Genomic DNA, 15,992 nt, shown 5'->3' on the forward strand with positions numbered 1-15,992 from the left:
CAGCAATCTACTTGCCTCTGCCACCACACCAAGTTTCTTTCCTGATTACTCTAATGTGAACTATCCCCAATGCCACTTCCACCACAAATCCTGTCCTCTTTGCCACCCAGCTCAGGAAACCCCTGTCACTCACTTTTCTCCATTGTGTGACCCTTCTGACTTACAAGTCACGATGCACGTGGCAGAGCCTTTGCCCCAGGCTTCCTCCCTCACACCTCACAGACTGTGGACCTGAGGAGAAGGGAGTGTCTCATGACTAAGGCAATCTTTCCAAAGTCAGACAAGAGAAAATTACAAGTTCACCCTTCTCTTTTTTCCTTTTTTATTTTTTTCTATTTTTTTTTTTTGAGACATGTAGCGTAAGTTGGCTCCACACTTATTATGAAGCCAGAAATGACCCTGAACTTCTCTGCCTCAACTTAAAAATATAGAAATTCTGAAATGCTTACCAAACAAATGGTTCTGAAAGGGCAACTTCCTCAAAAGAGTAAATGAAGCATAAGACCTTGAAATCCACTGCAGCCATAGGGAACGCAGGGGAGCTTCAGGCAAAAAGACCAATGCGAGGAGCAAGGCCTGCAGCTACTAACAGTTGGCTTAAAATGGAATCTTTTTAAAAGTTATTCTTATGAGTATGGGTGTTTTGCCTGTGTGTATGTCTATGTTACATGTACGTGTGTGCACGGTGCCAAGGCCAGGAGAGTCCTTGAACTAGAGTTACAGGGAGTTCTGGGGCCATGTGGATACTGGGTCCTTTGGAGAGCAGCAGGAGCTCCTCACTGCTGAGCCGCCACTCCACCCCCAGCAGTGGATTTCATGTTATGATAATCTATGTTTGCTCTTATGTTTTTATAAACTCAAGTTTTTATTATATCCTAGATATGATTTCATTAGTCTATATTAAATATTTGGGCCTTGCTCGATTGATTTCAGCTTTATGAATTCTAAAGGTTTTGAGTAAATCCACTTAGAGTTTCAGGGATTTGGTAGTGTACACCTGTAATCTCAGCACTGAGATTACACTGAGGCAGAAACAGGAGGATCACTATGAGTTCAAGACCACTAGCCTCGACCTACATAGTTCTAGGCCGGTTAGGGCTGCTCTGTAAACCCCTGCGCCCCAGAACAAAAACAAAACAGAGAACTTCAGGACAGCCCCTGACGGACGGACAGACAGACAGACACCCCCTCTCACTCTGACTTGGAGGTGGGTGTTTGTACCCTGTGGCTCCCTCCCGTGTCTTGTGACATGCCTTCTTTCACCTGCTTCCCTTCCCTCAAGTCTTTCACACAGACAGTTACTTTCTGCTCTGCCACTGAGGGTTTCTAGAAATGTTTATCTAACCAATTTCCTGACAAGTGCTATGAAACAATAATCGCATGAGCTAACTAAAACAAAGAAAGGGACTCACCAGGCAGGTGGTACATGCCTAGAATCCACCTGGGAGTGGACAGGAGCATCAGGAGCTCAGCCTAGTCCTACCTACACAATGAGGTGCCCATGGTCAGACATCACACTCTCTAATTCTCGACAAGTTTAAGAAACATTTACTAACGGTAATTAAGGTTCCACAGCATGAAAACAAGTTTAATTGTAATTTGGTAGCATCTCTCTTTAAAAATGGTATTCTTAGGGCCAGGTGTGGTGGTGCACGCCTTTAATCCCGGCACTTGGGAGGCAGAAGCAGGCAGATTGCTGTTAGTTCAAGGCCAGCCTGGTCTACAAAGTGAGTCCAGGACAGCCAAGGCTACACAGTGAAACACTGTCTTGGGGAAAAACAAAACAAAACAAAAAGAAAAAAAGCTACACATAAGAACTAACAACTAACACATTTTTTAAATGCAGTCTTTTATCATGTATCAAGTTTTCTAAATCTCAACTACTTTGCAAAGCATTTTATGTGCATTATTTAATCATTTAATCAAGAAGTGAATTTTGCTTTAATCCCATTTAAAAGCATTAAAAAATTAACTACTGGGGACTGGACAGATGGTTCCAGAGGATCCAGGTTCAATTCCCCTGTGAGAGTTCACAACCATCTCTAACTCCAGTTCCAAGGAATTCTTTTTTATTGGAGACGGGGTGGGGATGGGGTTTCGAGACAGGGTTTTTCTGTGTAGCCTTGGCTGTCCTCTGCAGACCAGGGTGGCCTTGAATTCACCGAGATCCACCTGCCTCTAAGTGCTGAAACTAAAAGTTTGTGCCAGACACCTGGGCAGCGCAACCTTTACCACAGGGCAGCATGAATCTCTGCTAGTAAGTACCAAAGACCTAGAAGCGAGCTCTAGTGCAGAGTAAGAGAGAGGAGAGGATGAGGAGTAGCAGGAAACAGACCACAATCACACCCATGCTTACCATGTGCTCTGTTTCACTAAAAAGCATCTATCTAACTCTGTCACTAGCTACTGAGGCATCACTCAGGAGGCAGAGGCAGGAGATCTTCTGAGTTCCAAGCTAGCACAGACAGACCCTGTCTCAAACAAAACAAAAGCCTCTATTCTCACCCAGTGAGGTGTACAACTACAACTCTAGTATTTAGAAGGTTGAGGAGGCAGGAGACTCCAAGTTTAAGGCTACCCTGGGCTACACAGAGATGGACTGTTTAAAAACAACGACAACAACAAAATCGAGACAGAGAAGAAAAATTAGCCTTTTGTGGGGGAGGTCAAAGTGGGGGTGGTGCTGTTTTGAGACAGGGTCTCTCTCGGTACACCAGGCTGGCCTCAGCAGAGTCACAGAGGTCTGCCTGCTTCTCCTGCAGAGTGCTGGTGCACTGCCATGCCTGGTCTAAGAATGAGGCATTTTGGGCTAGAAAGCTGGCTCATCATGGCTAAGAGCACTGGCTTGCTCTTCCAAAGGACCCGGGTTTCAGGGACACAGAGACAGACACACATGCAGACAAAACACCAACAGACATAAAAAAGAAAAATAAGGGTGAGAGTTAGCTCAGTGGTACACAGACCACACGCTGGCAGCTCAATAGTGGAGGCTCAGTCCCAAACACTCTTACCTCACAAAATATGTGTAATAGACTGAACTCCCTCCTGCACTCCAAACATTATATAACCCAAACTTCCTTTTATTATTTATTTATTTATTTATTTATTTATTTATTGGTTTTTTTGAGACAAGGTTTCTCTGCGTAGCCCTGGCTGTCCTGGACTTGCTTTGTAGACCAGGCTGGCCTCGAACTCACAGCGATCCGCCTGCCTCTGGGATTAAAGGCGTGCGCCACCACGCCCGGCTTCTCCTTTTATTATTTAATGTAAGTAAACTTCACATTCAGCGGGGATTTTTACACAGCTTAAGGACATTCAACTTGTTTTTCCTTTTTTATTAGATTAAAAACAAACATGATTTTCAGAACATCAAATAATTATTTTTACCACAGTGGAGAAAGAATAAAACAAACAAAAAAATCAAAACTGCGAGGCTAGAAAGAGGGTTTAGTGTTTAGAGCAATCGCTGCTCACACTGAGGACCGGGGAGAGTCACTGCACAGCTCAAAGACAACAGATGGGACTCCTGGCTAGTTTGGGCCATATAGTCAAAATAACAAAAAGCAGCAACGAAATGGGAGCAGCACCCCATGGCAGCTCACAGCCACCTATATGAAATTCTAGGGGCTCCAACACTCCTCTGGCTCTGCAGGCAACAGGCCTTCGGGTGGTGCACACACAGGGAAACACTCATATACATAAAATAAAAATTAAAGCTTCAACATTCTCCACAAAGAAATGTGTTTGAGGAGATAATATTCACCTTGGTTTGAACATTATATACAATATAAACATGCAAGTATATAGTCTATATAGTCAGACTGTAAGTATGTACAATCTTACGTCAACTTAAAAACACACACACACATGCTTAGGTCTCCAGGTGTGGTGGCGCAGGCCAAAGCCTTTAACCCAGCACTCAGGAGGCCGAGGCAGGATCATCTCTAAGTAAGTTTAGCCTCCTGGTTGTGTTAAGTTCCACCACAACCAACATCACACAGTTCAGCCCTGGGTTTTGCTGCTGTTTTAAGCCAGGCAAGCAGGACGCTGCTATGGCGACACACGGGAAGCAGGAGGGTAAGGCCAGCCTGCAGCCCTGTGCCCAGACAAGACAAGATGGCTCTCTCCCGCTGACCGGATGACCCCACCCTGTTCTCCAGGCCAGGCTTTGCTCAGGGTCTCCACAGTACATAATTTATGTTTCTGAGGTTAACTTGCATTAGTTCCTTAAACGCAGGCCACAAATTCTGAGAGTGCCATGCTCCCTGCAGATAAGAGATAAAGTCCATGGTTTAAGTAATTGGCACCCTGCATCCCTCAGGGTGGAGCGATGGAGCTAAGATCTAACCTATCTCTACTCTTTTTTCTTTTCTTTTCTGGTTTGTCTGTCTGTCTGTCTTTCTTTAAGATTTATTTACTTTATTTATTGCATGTGAGTGCTTTACACAAGAGGGCAGCAGCAGATCTCATTATAGCCACCATGTGGTTGCTGGGAATTGAACTCAGGACCTCTGGAAGAGTAGGTGGTGCTCTTAACCTCTGAGCCATCTCTCCAGCCCCTCTTTTCTGGTTTGTTGAGACAGAGTTTCTCTGTGTTAGCCTTGGTCATCATGGACTCACTTTGTAGACCAGGCTGGCCTCGAACTCACAGTGAACCGCCTGCCTCTGCCTCCTGAGTGCTGGGATTAAAGGCGTGCGCCACAATGTCTGGCCCAGGTTATCATTTCATTTGTAGTTTGAAAAACAAGAGTCAGTAAAGGAAGGTAGAAACCCAGACATAGCTGGGCAGTGTCACACATGCCTTTAATGTAATGAGTTTAAGGTAATGAGTTCGAGGCCAGCCTGGTCTACAAAGCAAGTCCAGGACAGCCAAGGCTACACAGAGAAATCCTGTCTCGAAAAACAAAACAAAACAAACGAACAAGATAACCTGGTTAAATGACATATCAAGTCCAAGTAAGAGTCATATCCTGAGCCAGCAGGCAAGCCATCCCTACAGTTTCACTAAATTTTAAGTATCTTCATAAAAAGGAATTTAAAGAAATTGTTCAAGTTTCTTTGGGGGCGTGGGGGTTTAAAACAGTATAGCTCAAGCTGGCTTCTAATTTATAATCCTTCTGCCTCAGAATTCCAAGTGCCAGGACTGCAGGCATGTACCACCAAGCCAGGAACACGTATTTTTATTAGCCTTTTGGCAAACATTTACTGATCTTATCAAGTGCTTGGGGATAAAGAGACAAACAAGACACCGCCCTGACATTTGAGAAAAATAGGCAATAAAAAATAACAAGTAAAGCCAGGCGTGGTGGCGCACGCCTTTAATCCCAGCACTCGGGAGGCAGAGGCAGGCAGATTGCTGTGAGTTCGAGGCCAGCCTGGTCTACAGAGCAAGTCCAGGACAGCCAGGGCTACACAGAGAAACCCTGTCTCAAAAAAACAAAACAAAATAAAAACAAGTAAATACACTAATTTAGCATGCTGAAAATAAGAAGAACTGCCTGACAAATGTGCTGAGCGCCTTTAATGCCAGCATTTAGGAGGCAGAGGCAGGCGGAGCTCTGTGAACTGGAGGTCAGCCTGGTAGACAGAGCTAGCCCAGGCCAGCCAGGGCAACACAATGAGACTTTGTCTCCGAAAAAGAAAAGATGTAACTGCAATTGCAGGTAATGACAAAAGGTCTTCCTGAGGAGGGTAATGTTGGAGATGAAGACAGCAGCATCTGAAGCAGGCGGAGACACAGGCACCACAGGTGATGCAGGACCTCAGGGACCACAGTGCGAACACGTCTAACTTATCCTACTGCAACAGTCTATCAGCGGAGCCACGAGATGGGCATGGTAGCCAGCACCTTGTCTCCAGCGCAAGTCAAGGCCAGCCTTGTCTCCAGAGCAAGTTCCACGGAAGCCAGTAAACCCGTCACTCCAACAACAACAAAGCAGAGGCATGGTACCTGTTCATACCATAAAAAGATCACTCAGAAAATGATGGCCGCCAAGTATGGTGGTGAATAGCTACAAAGCCAGCAACAGGGAGGCTGAGAGAGGAAGATGCTGGAGACCAATGTGGGCTACCCACTTAACAGCAAACCAGCCAGCCAGGGTAACCCAGACTGACAGAAGGTGAGTGTTACGGACATGCCTATATGAAATCAGTGAAACCTGCCTAAGAAACACATCTTCAAAAAGCATGCTTGCTCATTAATTTTTTCCTTTACAATGAATAAAAAGTCTGTTATTATTATACATCATCAGATTAAGGATACAATCAGTATCCTTAATGAATTAGATACATCACAAAATGACAGAAATAAAACATCTCTTGAGCCAGGCCTGATAGCGCATGCCTTTTTTAATCCCAGCACTTGGCAGGCAGAGGCAGGTGGATTGATGTGAGTTCGAGGCCAGCCTGGTCTACAAAGTAAGTCTAAGACAGCCAGAGCTACACAGAGAAACTCTGTCTCAAAAAACCAAAACCAAGCCAAAACAAAAAACGTCTCTTGATATACCTAGCAGTCACTTAAATTTAACTGAAGTCTAAATGAGTAAATAGTGGATGTCATAAGAAAAGGGAGAAGCAGCTGAATGCTATGGCGCAGGCCTTTAATCCCAGCACTCGGGAGGCGGAGGCAGGTGGATCCCGGTGAGTTCGAGGCCAGCCTGGTCTACAAAGTAAGTCCAGGACAGCCAAGGCTACACAGAGAGACCATGTCTCAAAAAACAAACAACAAAAAAACCCACATGCAGGCAGAACACTGTATGTGTAATAAATAAATCTTTAAGAAAGAGAGAGAGAAAAGAAAAAGAGGGAGAAGCAGAGGTGGCTCCTGGAGAATGGGCCGAGGCAGGCGCGCCTGGGATCCATCTACCTCACAGTTTTGCCTAAACAAACTTAACAACCAAACTCCAACTGTGAAATCTACAAAATTATGTGAAAATCCAGGCCTACTACATCAACTATTTGTATCCTAGCCTTCATCACTCAGGCTTTACCTATGAGACAAATATTTATCATCTGCAAATACTAATGTCCACAAATTATTCTTAGCCATTTTAGAAAGCTAAATTCCAATTCATTGTGAAATTGATAGGTTTAAAAAAGTCAAACACAGCCGGGCATGCCTTTAATCACAGCACTCGGGAGGCAGAGGCGGGCGGATCGCTGTGCGTTCCAGGCCAGCCTGGTCTACAAAGTGAGTCCAGGACAGCCAAGGCTACAGAGAGACCCTGTCTCAAAAAAGGAAAAAAAAAAAAAAAAAGAAGAAGGCAAACACTTCAATAATTATTACATAAATCAAGCTTATTTCCTGGGGGCGGGGGAAAGTCAGCACTCAGGAAGCAGAGGCAGAGGCAGGTGGATCTCTGATGAGAGTTTTAGGCCAGCCTGGTCTACAGAGCAAGTCCAGGGCAGGTAGGGCTACACACAGAGAAACTGTCTCAAAAAAACCAAAAATAAAAAAATAAGGAAAAGAAGAAAAAGTCAAATGCATTTAACCTAATTTAAATTATGCAGAATGCACTTTTCAGATAAAATATCAGATAAAAATTACCAACAAAGGAAATAAGCTCAGACACAAAACAAGAGCATAGGCAGGAAAATTTTCCTAGCATTTCTCATTATTGCTGACTAGAAAAAAAAGTATGATACCTGTCACTTGTGATCCCAAAAGGCTGAGAGAGGGACCAACCCGCCCGTGAAAATAATATAAGGTCTGGTTGGGGAGACCAGTGAGAGGGGACATAAAATGCTTCATAACTTGGTAAAATGATTTAAAACAGGGTGGAAGATGTTCTCCTCCTCACACTAGCACTGTTTACTACGCTGATGTCCCTGACTACACTTTACTGAGTAACTTTTAGCAACCTGACATCTCTGAGCCTCGTTTCCTCATTTGTAATTCAGTAGCCTCTATGGTATATTATATATATGTTATATATTATATATGTCATATAATATATATATTATAAGGGATAAGGACATGGCTGACTTTAATCCCAGCACTCGGGAGGCAGAGGCAGGTGGATCGCTGTGAGTTCAAGGCCAGCCTGGTCTACAAAGTGAGTCCAGTACAACCAGGCACACACAGAGAAACTCTGTCTTAAAAAACCAAAAAAAAAAAAAAAAAAAAAAAAAAAAAAAAAAAGGACATGGCTGACATGTGGCAGATACATATATGAGTCTTTGAAGATGACAGCATATTTGATATTGCAGATACTAAGTTTACCTTTTGGCAAGAAATAAACAAAAGATCTGGTAATAGTAAATAAAGATTAGCCGATCCTGCCTCTTTTTCTCTAATATCCTCCTCAGCACTACATTTCAAAGAACCAAAACAACTGTCCCATCAGTAACTTTAAATGCAAAAGATTTCAAATTGGGGCCTTTAATCTTTAAGTTTTATCCATTTCTTCACCAACAAGTAAACTCAAAAATGTTATAGAAGCAAAGACAGTCGTGAAATAAAAAACAAAAAAAAACTTAAAGGGGTACCACTGGCAAAAGGCTATATAGATAGAAAGCAAACTAAAACTCAAATAAGTATGTATGGAATTCCGGGTTAAGGCTGGTTGGACTATGCAGCACAAGCCGGCCTCAAACTTGTGGCAATCCTGCCTCAGCCTCCAGAGCTGCATGAGCCACCACGCCCAGTTTAAGAATCCGTATTTCTTTTTAAAAGACCTCATTTGTATATTAAAGTAGCGGTGTGGTGAGAACCCCAAAGGCTGAAGGCAAAAAAAAATATAACGGGGGCCCGGGGGGGGGGGGTGTTCATATGCTAAAATCAATAAAATCCACATTTCCCATTTTGATTGCCTATGCAAACAGACTCAGTTCTGTAAAATGTGCCTCGGGTGGTTTAAAGCGTCGGGACACATTCTGTGCTTCGGTACCGCCGAGGGTACTGACTACAGCCCCGCGGTTGTGTCTCGGCAGTATCCTGAAGTCTGTATTTTACTGTTGCAAACACAGGTAATAGGAAAACAGGTGGTCGCCTCGCGCAGCTCTGTTCGGCGCAGGGAAGTCCTTCCTTACACCACACGCCAAGCTCTGCGCACCGTCATCTGGAGAAGGCCCCCTTTCACACATATCGCCAAGTTTCACGTCGGCGGAAAACACTGGACCGGGCCAGCACACTCCAGGAAAGCGCAAGGCTTACAACCTAGCCTGCCCGCCACCAGGGAAGCCCAGGGATCGGTAACACGTCAAAGGCCTTTAAGGAACAAACGGACGCGACAATTTCCGTGAGGGCTCAGGGAAAAAATTAAAAAAAAAAAATTTAAAAACCCAACACCACACCTCACAGGGCTCCGGAGGGAAAACAAGTCAATCTCTCCGGGTCCAGCCAGGCCCAACGGCCAAGGTCACGCCAAAAGGAAGGCTGAAAGATTCCAAGCAACGAGCCTCCCTGCCCCCCAAAACCCCAACTCCTGCAGATCGGGGCAACCGTGCCTGAGGACGGAGCCTGGGCTTGGGGAACACTCGCGTCCGAGCTTTAACGTGAACCGCCCCCCCCCCCCCGCGCGCGACTGCATGCAGCAGAGGATCCGTGGGAGGGGGGGGGAACCACCAAAGCCCCGGAGTGTTTGGGGTGCGCGCCCCTGCACTCGCCCCCCGCCCAGCACTCACATCTCCGGAGCCACTTCATCCAATGGTAGACGATGGTGCCGTGGTGCCTCTTGTTCTCTATACACCACGACGACAGGCCTTGGATGGATTCCATGGTGTTGGTCACCGACTGGAATTTTCGATCCAGCGAAGACTCCAGGGCCCCAGCGGACGAGGCGGACGACGACGAGGACGAGGAGGCCTTACTGCTGCCTCCGCCGCCGCCGGCCGCCATCTTCCCGGTCTGCGCTAGCGCCGCAGGTCCTGTGGCGGCGGCGGCGGCGGCGGCGGCGGCGGCGGCGGCGCGGGGGGAGGCGGAGAGCGGGCAAAACAATCACTGCGAGTGCGTGGAGGCGGCCGCCGCGGGGAGGCGGCCAGGGGGTGGGGACGCTGCGCGCGCCGAGGCTCCCTGACGAGGGCGGCCCGGCCTGGCTGTGTGTGGGGACGGCTGAGGGGTCGCGGTTCAGCCGGCAGCCGTGGGGGGGGGGGAGGCCGGCGCGGGGCTCGCGACGCCCGCGCCCGGAAACTAACGAGCTTTATTTTTATTTAACCCTCTACGGCCCTCAACTCTCTAGGCTCCTCTTTCCCTCATCCCGCCCGCCCCGTGAGCCAGGGAGGCCGTGGTATCGGGAAGCGTTAGTACTACCCGACCGTCCCTCCGGCTGCAGAAAGCTTTTCCTTCAGAGTCTCTACCACGGGGGGTGGGGAAAAAAAAAAAGCCCCAAAGCTACCTTAGCCGGAATATTTTTTTTTCCTCTCTCTCTTTTCCTTTCCCCCCCCACCCCCTTGCAACGCAATAGCGGCAAGGAGGACCAGCGGAAGCAGTGCGCACGCGCGCGCGGGCAGGCCCCGCCCCCTCCGCTTCCGCCTCAAACCTTGAGGGGGGGAGGGGCGGGCGTGATGGGCGGGGCAAGCTGGCCAATCAAGGGAGAGGGTCGGGCAAGCGCGCGCGCGAGACCGCGTGTCCTCGGGGGTGGGGCGGGGTGGGGCGGGGCCTGACCGCTGCGTTAATTTTGTGCGCCTGCGCGTGAGGTGTGCGCGAAGCGGGCTGGGAGGAAGACCTGGCATGGCCGACCCGGGAGGCCTGGGGGCGTGCAGGGTTCGCGGCCCTGCTTTTCGCTTCCTAGGCGGGGTCGCTCCCTTGGGAGCCTTACTCAGCTCGCACAAGGCTGGGAGAGCGTCATGGCTCTGCGGCCGCTGCTCCGTGGCAGCTGCTGCTGTCCTCCGTGACCGCCCCACGTCAGGGACCTACGCGCGACAAGATGGCTGGCACCCATCTTGGCGGCGTGGTAGAGGCGCGCATGCGTCAGGTCCAGTTGAGCCGTTTCTCCTCCACGCAGCCTCCTAGACTAAACGGGTGGTACCGTTCTCAGCCCGTTGGCCGGCGGCATTCTAGAAAGGGGGGGGATTAAAAATATTAAAACAACAAAATCCTCCGAGAAGTTCTCGAAGCGAGGGGAGAGTAACTGACAAGATGTAGCTTCTCTGGTCGGTTATGATAACCTCACGGTGGTGTAGTGCGTTATAGGTACAGCCTCAGATTAACCATTACATTAGCATCTGCCTGTGTGAGCCTTTTGGGAAGATTTGCGAGGTCCGTGCTTTCCTGCTGAACACAGCGACTTCATTTTAATTATGCCTCAATAGACAAGAGGTTTCTGAGGCAAGGAGGCTGTTTGATACTTTAGTATGGCCGGGTGTGGTGGCGCACGCCTTTAATTCCAGCACTCGGGAGGCAGAGGCAGGCAGAGAGCTCTTATGAGTTCGAGGCCAGCCTGGTCTACAAAGCGAGTCCAGGACAGCCAAGGCTACACAGAGAAACCCTGTCTCGAAAAAAAAAACAAAAACAAAAAGAGAGAGTGAGAAAAGAAATAACTCAAAAGAGATATGATTGTTTTCAAGTTATTTTCCTTCCAAAGCAGAACTTATAATGCCAGCTGTACCTGACCTGGTTGGAATTTGACTATTAACTCTTTCCTGATTTCTTGGGAGAGCAAAATAATCAAATTTTCACTTGATCACATGGGGCAATAACATGAGGCTCCATTTTGATTTCGTTGACCAATAGTGGTCTCTAGGTTCTAACAGTCTTTACCTGAAGGAGTAAGCAAGCCCCTTTACCCAGGGAAGAGTGCTGGGGTGTGCCTGTGTCTGTTCACTCTTGGAGGCGAGAAGAGGACCAGGGGGCCTGCTCTGTCTGTCTCAGTTTCACTCCGTTTTGCTTTGCTCCAGCAGTAGTCCTGTCTGCCCAAGCTGGGCTTCTGGGTTTACAGACCCTAGCTGCTGCTGCACTGGTTTGCCTTTTTGTTTTCTTTGTTTTTTGAGAAATAGTCTCATTGTGTAGTCCTGCCTGGCTTGGAAACGTGTAAACCTGGCTGGCTTCAAAGAGCTACACCAGCCTCTGCCTCCTGAGTGATGGCATTTACGGAGTGCTTCTCTACAGCCTTTTATGGTCCTAACTCTCCATTTTTCTGTTGGATAGTGTAAAGGTTTCAGAGCAAGACTGTAGAGTGCAAGAGTAGTGTGACATAGCACTTCCCGTGTGAGCTCTAAAAGCGTGAGGAGATGTTTACAGTGACAGGAACCCAAGGACAGGCCATTTTTGGTCATGTGAAAAGAGCCAAGAATATTCTTCCCAGGCCTCGGCCTTTCTCACAGAGATAAAGTGGACACACCAGGGCATTCCCTCCATGTCCTTGCTTTCAAGTGAATTATCAAGAGTTTATGCAATTCTTTCTAGAAGGCCACCTTGTGGGACGAACATTCTGCACATTGCTCCATCGATGGTTCACAGTAAACTCACAGCTTTCTTAAGCAGATTATCACACAAGATAGCTAAAAATCAGACATGGCCAGGTGTGGTGGCCCACGCCTTTAATCCCAGTATTCAGGAGGCAGATCTTTGTGAATTTGAGGCCAGTTTGGTCTACAGAGCGAGTTCCAGGACAGTCATGACTGTTAACAGAGAAACCTTGTCTCAAAACACGGGGGGGGGGGGTGGGGGGGGGGGAGGGGGCGGGGGGAGGGGGCGGGGGGGGGGAGGGGGCAGGGGGGGGAGGAGCCTGGCACTGTTGCACATGCCTGTTAATTCCAGCACTCTGGGAGGCAGAGGCAGGTGGGTCTGTGAGTTCAAGGACAGCCATGACTACACAGAGAAACCCTGTCTTGAAAAACAAAACAAAAACAGGAAAAAATAAAAAATGAAAATCAGACCACTAAAATTCAGGCATTTTCACTGGCAGCTGCAATTTCAGGTATCTTTTCAAAACCTCTCCAATTTGCCATAATTACTAGATGAGTTGGTGCATGCAGAGTGCTTTGAGAAGCACATATCATGGGTGAAGGCTTGTCTCAGGAAGTATAGCAAGTATTCTTTTTTTTTTTTTTTCCAAGACGAGGTTTCTTCATGTATCCCTGGCTGTCCTGGAACTTGATTTGTAGACCAGGCTGGCCTCAACTCAAAGAGATCTGCCTGCTTCTGCCTCCAAGAGCTGGGATTAAAGGTGTGTGCCACCACGCCCAGCTTTCATCAATTGCTCTTAATGGTTGAGCTATCCCTTCCTGCCACCACCTTTTTTGTTTTTTTCCTTCTATTCCTAGGTTATACCCAAAGCCCATTTATTTACCTATTTTTAAAAATGATTTATGTGCATTGGTGTTTTGCCTGCATGTATATCTGTGAGTGTGTCGGAACCTCTGGAACTGGAGTTAAGACAGTTGTGAGCCACCATATGTGTTAGGAATTGAACTCAGGACCTTTGGAAGAACAGATAATGCTCTTAAGCTCTGAGCCATTTCTCCAGCCCTCGATTTTATTTTGAAGCAGTGTCTCGCTTTGTAGCCCTGACTGTCCTGGAACTATGAAGATCCGGCTGGTCTCAAACTGTTAGAAATGCACCTCCCTTTGCCTCTTGACTGATGGAGTTAAAATTTTGTGTCATTGAAAAAAAAATTCAGCTGGGCATGGTGGTGCACGCCTTTAATCCCAGCACTTGGGATGCAGAGGCAGATGGATCACTGAGTTCCAGGACAGCCTGGCCTACAAGGGAAACCCTGTCTCAAAAAACAAAACAACAACAAAAACCCAAACAAAGAAAAAGCACGCTTACAACCCTGTCTCAAAAAACAAAAAAGAAAAGGCCAGGAGCCTGGCGTGGTGGTGCACACCTTTAATCCCAGCATTTGGGAGGCAGAGGCAGGCTTATCTCCCTGAGTTTGAGGCCAGCCTGCTCTACAGAGAGAGTTCCAGGACAGCCAAGGCTAACACAGAGAAACCCTGTCTCGAAAAACCAAAAAATAAAATAAATAAATACAAACAAGAGAACACTGTCTGAGGCCAGGCATGGTGGTGTACGCCTTTAATCCCAGCACTCGGGAAACAGAGGCAGGCAGATCGCTGTGAGTTCGAGGCCAGCCTGGTCTACAAAGTGAGTCCAGGATGGCCAAGGCTACACACAGAAACCCTGTCTCGAAAAACAAACAAACAAATAAAAAAAGCACTGTCTGTTCTTCCAAAGGTCCTAAATGCAGTTCCTAGCAACCATATGATGGCTCACTATAGCGAGATCTGGTACTGTCTTCTGGCATGCAGGCACACATGTGGGCAGAATACTGTATAAATAATATTTTTAAAACAAAAAACAGCTGGGCATGGTGGCACACACTTTTAATCCCAGCACTTGGGAGGCGGAGGCAGGTGGTAGATGTAAGTTCGAAGCCAGCCTGGTCTACAAGAGCGAGTCCAGGACAGCCAAGGCTACCCAGAGAAACCCTGTCTCGAAAAACCAAAAAGCAAACAAAAACAAAAAAAACATGTGGTTCCTTGTAGCCCAGGTTGGACTCAAACTCATGGTCTTCTTGCCTCAGCCTTCTAGGGGCAAGACTACAGACTTGTGCTGCCTTGCACAGCTAGGGTTCACTCCTGAACATTCTACATTTGGACAAATCTATTGTAACATGCAGCCTCTTAGCTTTTCATAATTTTCTTTGCAATTTTAATCTGCATTTATTTTTAGATTATTTCACATGCACAAGTGTGTGCCTACGTGTATGTGCACTGCTGGCATGTAATGCCCAGAAGTCAGAAGAGAGCACTGGGTCACCTAGAACTGCAGTTAAATATGGTTGTGATCCATCATGAGTGCTGGGAATTGAACCCAGGTCCTCTGCAAGGGCAACCAGTGTTCTCAGGCACTGAGCCAACTGATCTTTACCATTTTAGAAATGTACAAAGCAATGGCTTTCATTTAAGTGCATACAGCCCATGATGGCACATGGCTGTATTCCCAGCGCTCAGGAGGCAGATGCCAGATCTAGAGATCTAGGCCAGCTATTTCAGAAAACAGAAACTTGAGAGATTGTACTAGTTTCCCCCTAAAATTTTGTTTTTCCATGTTTACTTGCTCCAGTAGTACTTTACAGGGCCCTCCCATGTACTAGTGTTGTGGGTGCTCTGCTGGGTTTTGGTTAGAGCCTTTTTTTTGGTAGACCAGGCTGGCCTCGAACTCAGTGAATGATCCGCCTGCCTCTGCCTCCTGAGTGCTGGGATTAAAGGCATGTGCCACCCACACATGGCTTTTTGTTGTGTTTTTGAGGGAGAGCTCTGGTTCAAATGGGAAACACCTCTGTGGGCTCATGGACTTGGGACACTTGACCCCTGATTTAATGGTGGTACTGTTGAGGGGCTTGGAGCTTTGCTGGAGGAAGAATGTCACTGAGGGCCAGCCTTGAGGGTCTCAGCTTTGCCCTTCTACCTCCTGATGTTCCTGCTTCTGCTGTGCAGCTAAAGTAAGTCAGCCAGCTCCTGTTCTGTCCATCTGTTGCCAGGCCTTCAACAGACTCCTCCTTTGAAACCATACCAAAATAAATTTTTATCATAGTGTTCTATCAGAAGAAAAAAGTAATACATAAGGTGTTTGAGGGCTGGGAGGATGGCTCAGCCATTAAAGGCCAGGCTCACAACCAAAAATACACGGGTGTTTGAGAAAAGATGTCACTCTGTAGCCCAGGATGTCCTGGAATCATGCAGACCAGGCTTGGCCTTAGCTGTATAGGGATCTGCTTGATGTAGCCTCCTTAGTGCTGCGATTACGGACCTAAATAAAACACCATGCCTGATTTTTTTGCCCCCAAAAGACAAAATGTTTTAGGGACTAAGATGAACTCAGCAGGTACAGTGCTGGCCTAGCATGCACAAAATCCTGAGATCAATATCCTTAACACACACAAAGGCTGTAATCCCAGTATATGGGAGCTGCAGTGAGGGCAAAACACCCCAAGTAACCTTCAACACTGCAAGTTGATTTTTTTTTTAATAGTTTTATGTGCATTGGTTATATAGGTGTCAGATCTCTTGGAACAGGAGTTACAGTTGTGAGCCACCAGGTGGG

The 15,992-nt window shown here is 47.2% G+C and overlaps 1 protein-coding gene across 2 annotated transcripts in view; it reads right to left on the reverse strand.

Annotated features, from left to right (window-relative positions):
• RPRD2 (regulation of nuclear pre-mRNA domain containing 2) overlaps positions 1-10,433 on the reverse strand; it is a 45,871-nt gene extending 35,438 nt beyond the window's left edge. Inside the window, exon 1 of one of the 2 annotated variants that reach the window (XM_084769573.1) lies at positions 9,625-10,433. In XM_084769573.1, coding sequence (XP_084625699.1) covers positions 9,625-9,838 — 214 coding nt within the window. In that variant the 5' untranslated portion in view covers positions 9,839-10,433. The remainder of the gene's footprint in view (positions 1-9,624) is intronic. The other variant, XM_084769572.1, reaches the window with a different exon arrangement.
• Between the last annotated feature and the right edge of the window lie 5,559 nt (positions 10,434-15,992).

This window comes from Acomys minous, assembly GCF_964271855.1.
Source record: "Acomys minous genome assembly, chromosome: 19".
In the NCBI taxonomy this organism is placed as follows: Eukaryota; Metazoa; Chordata; class Mammalia; order Rodentia; family Muridae; genus Acomys; species Acomys minous.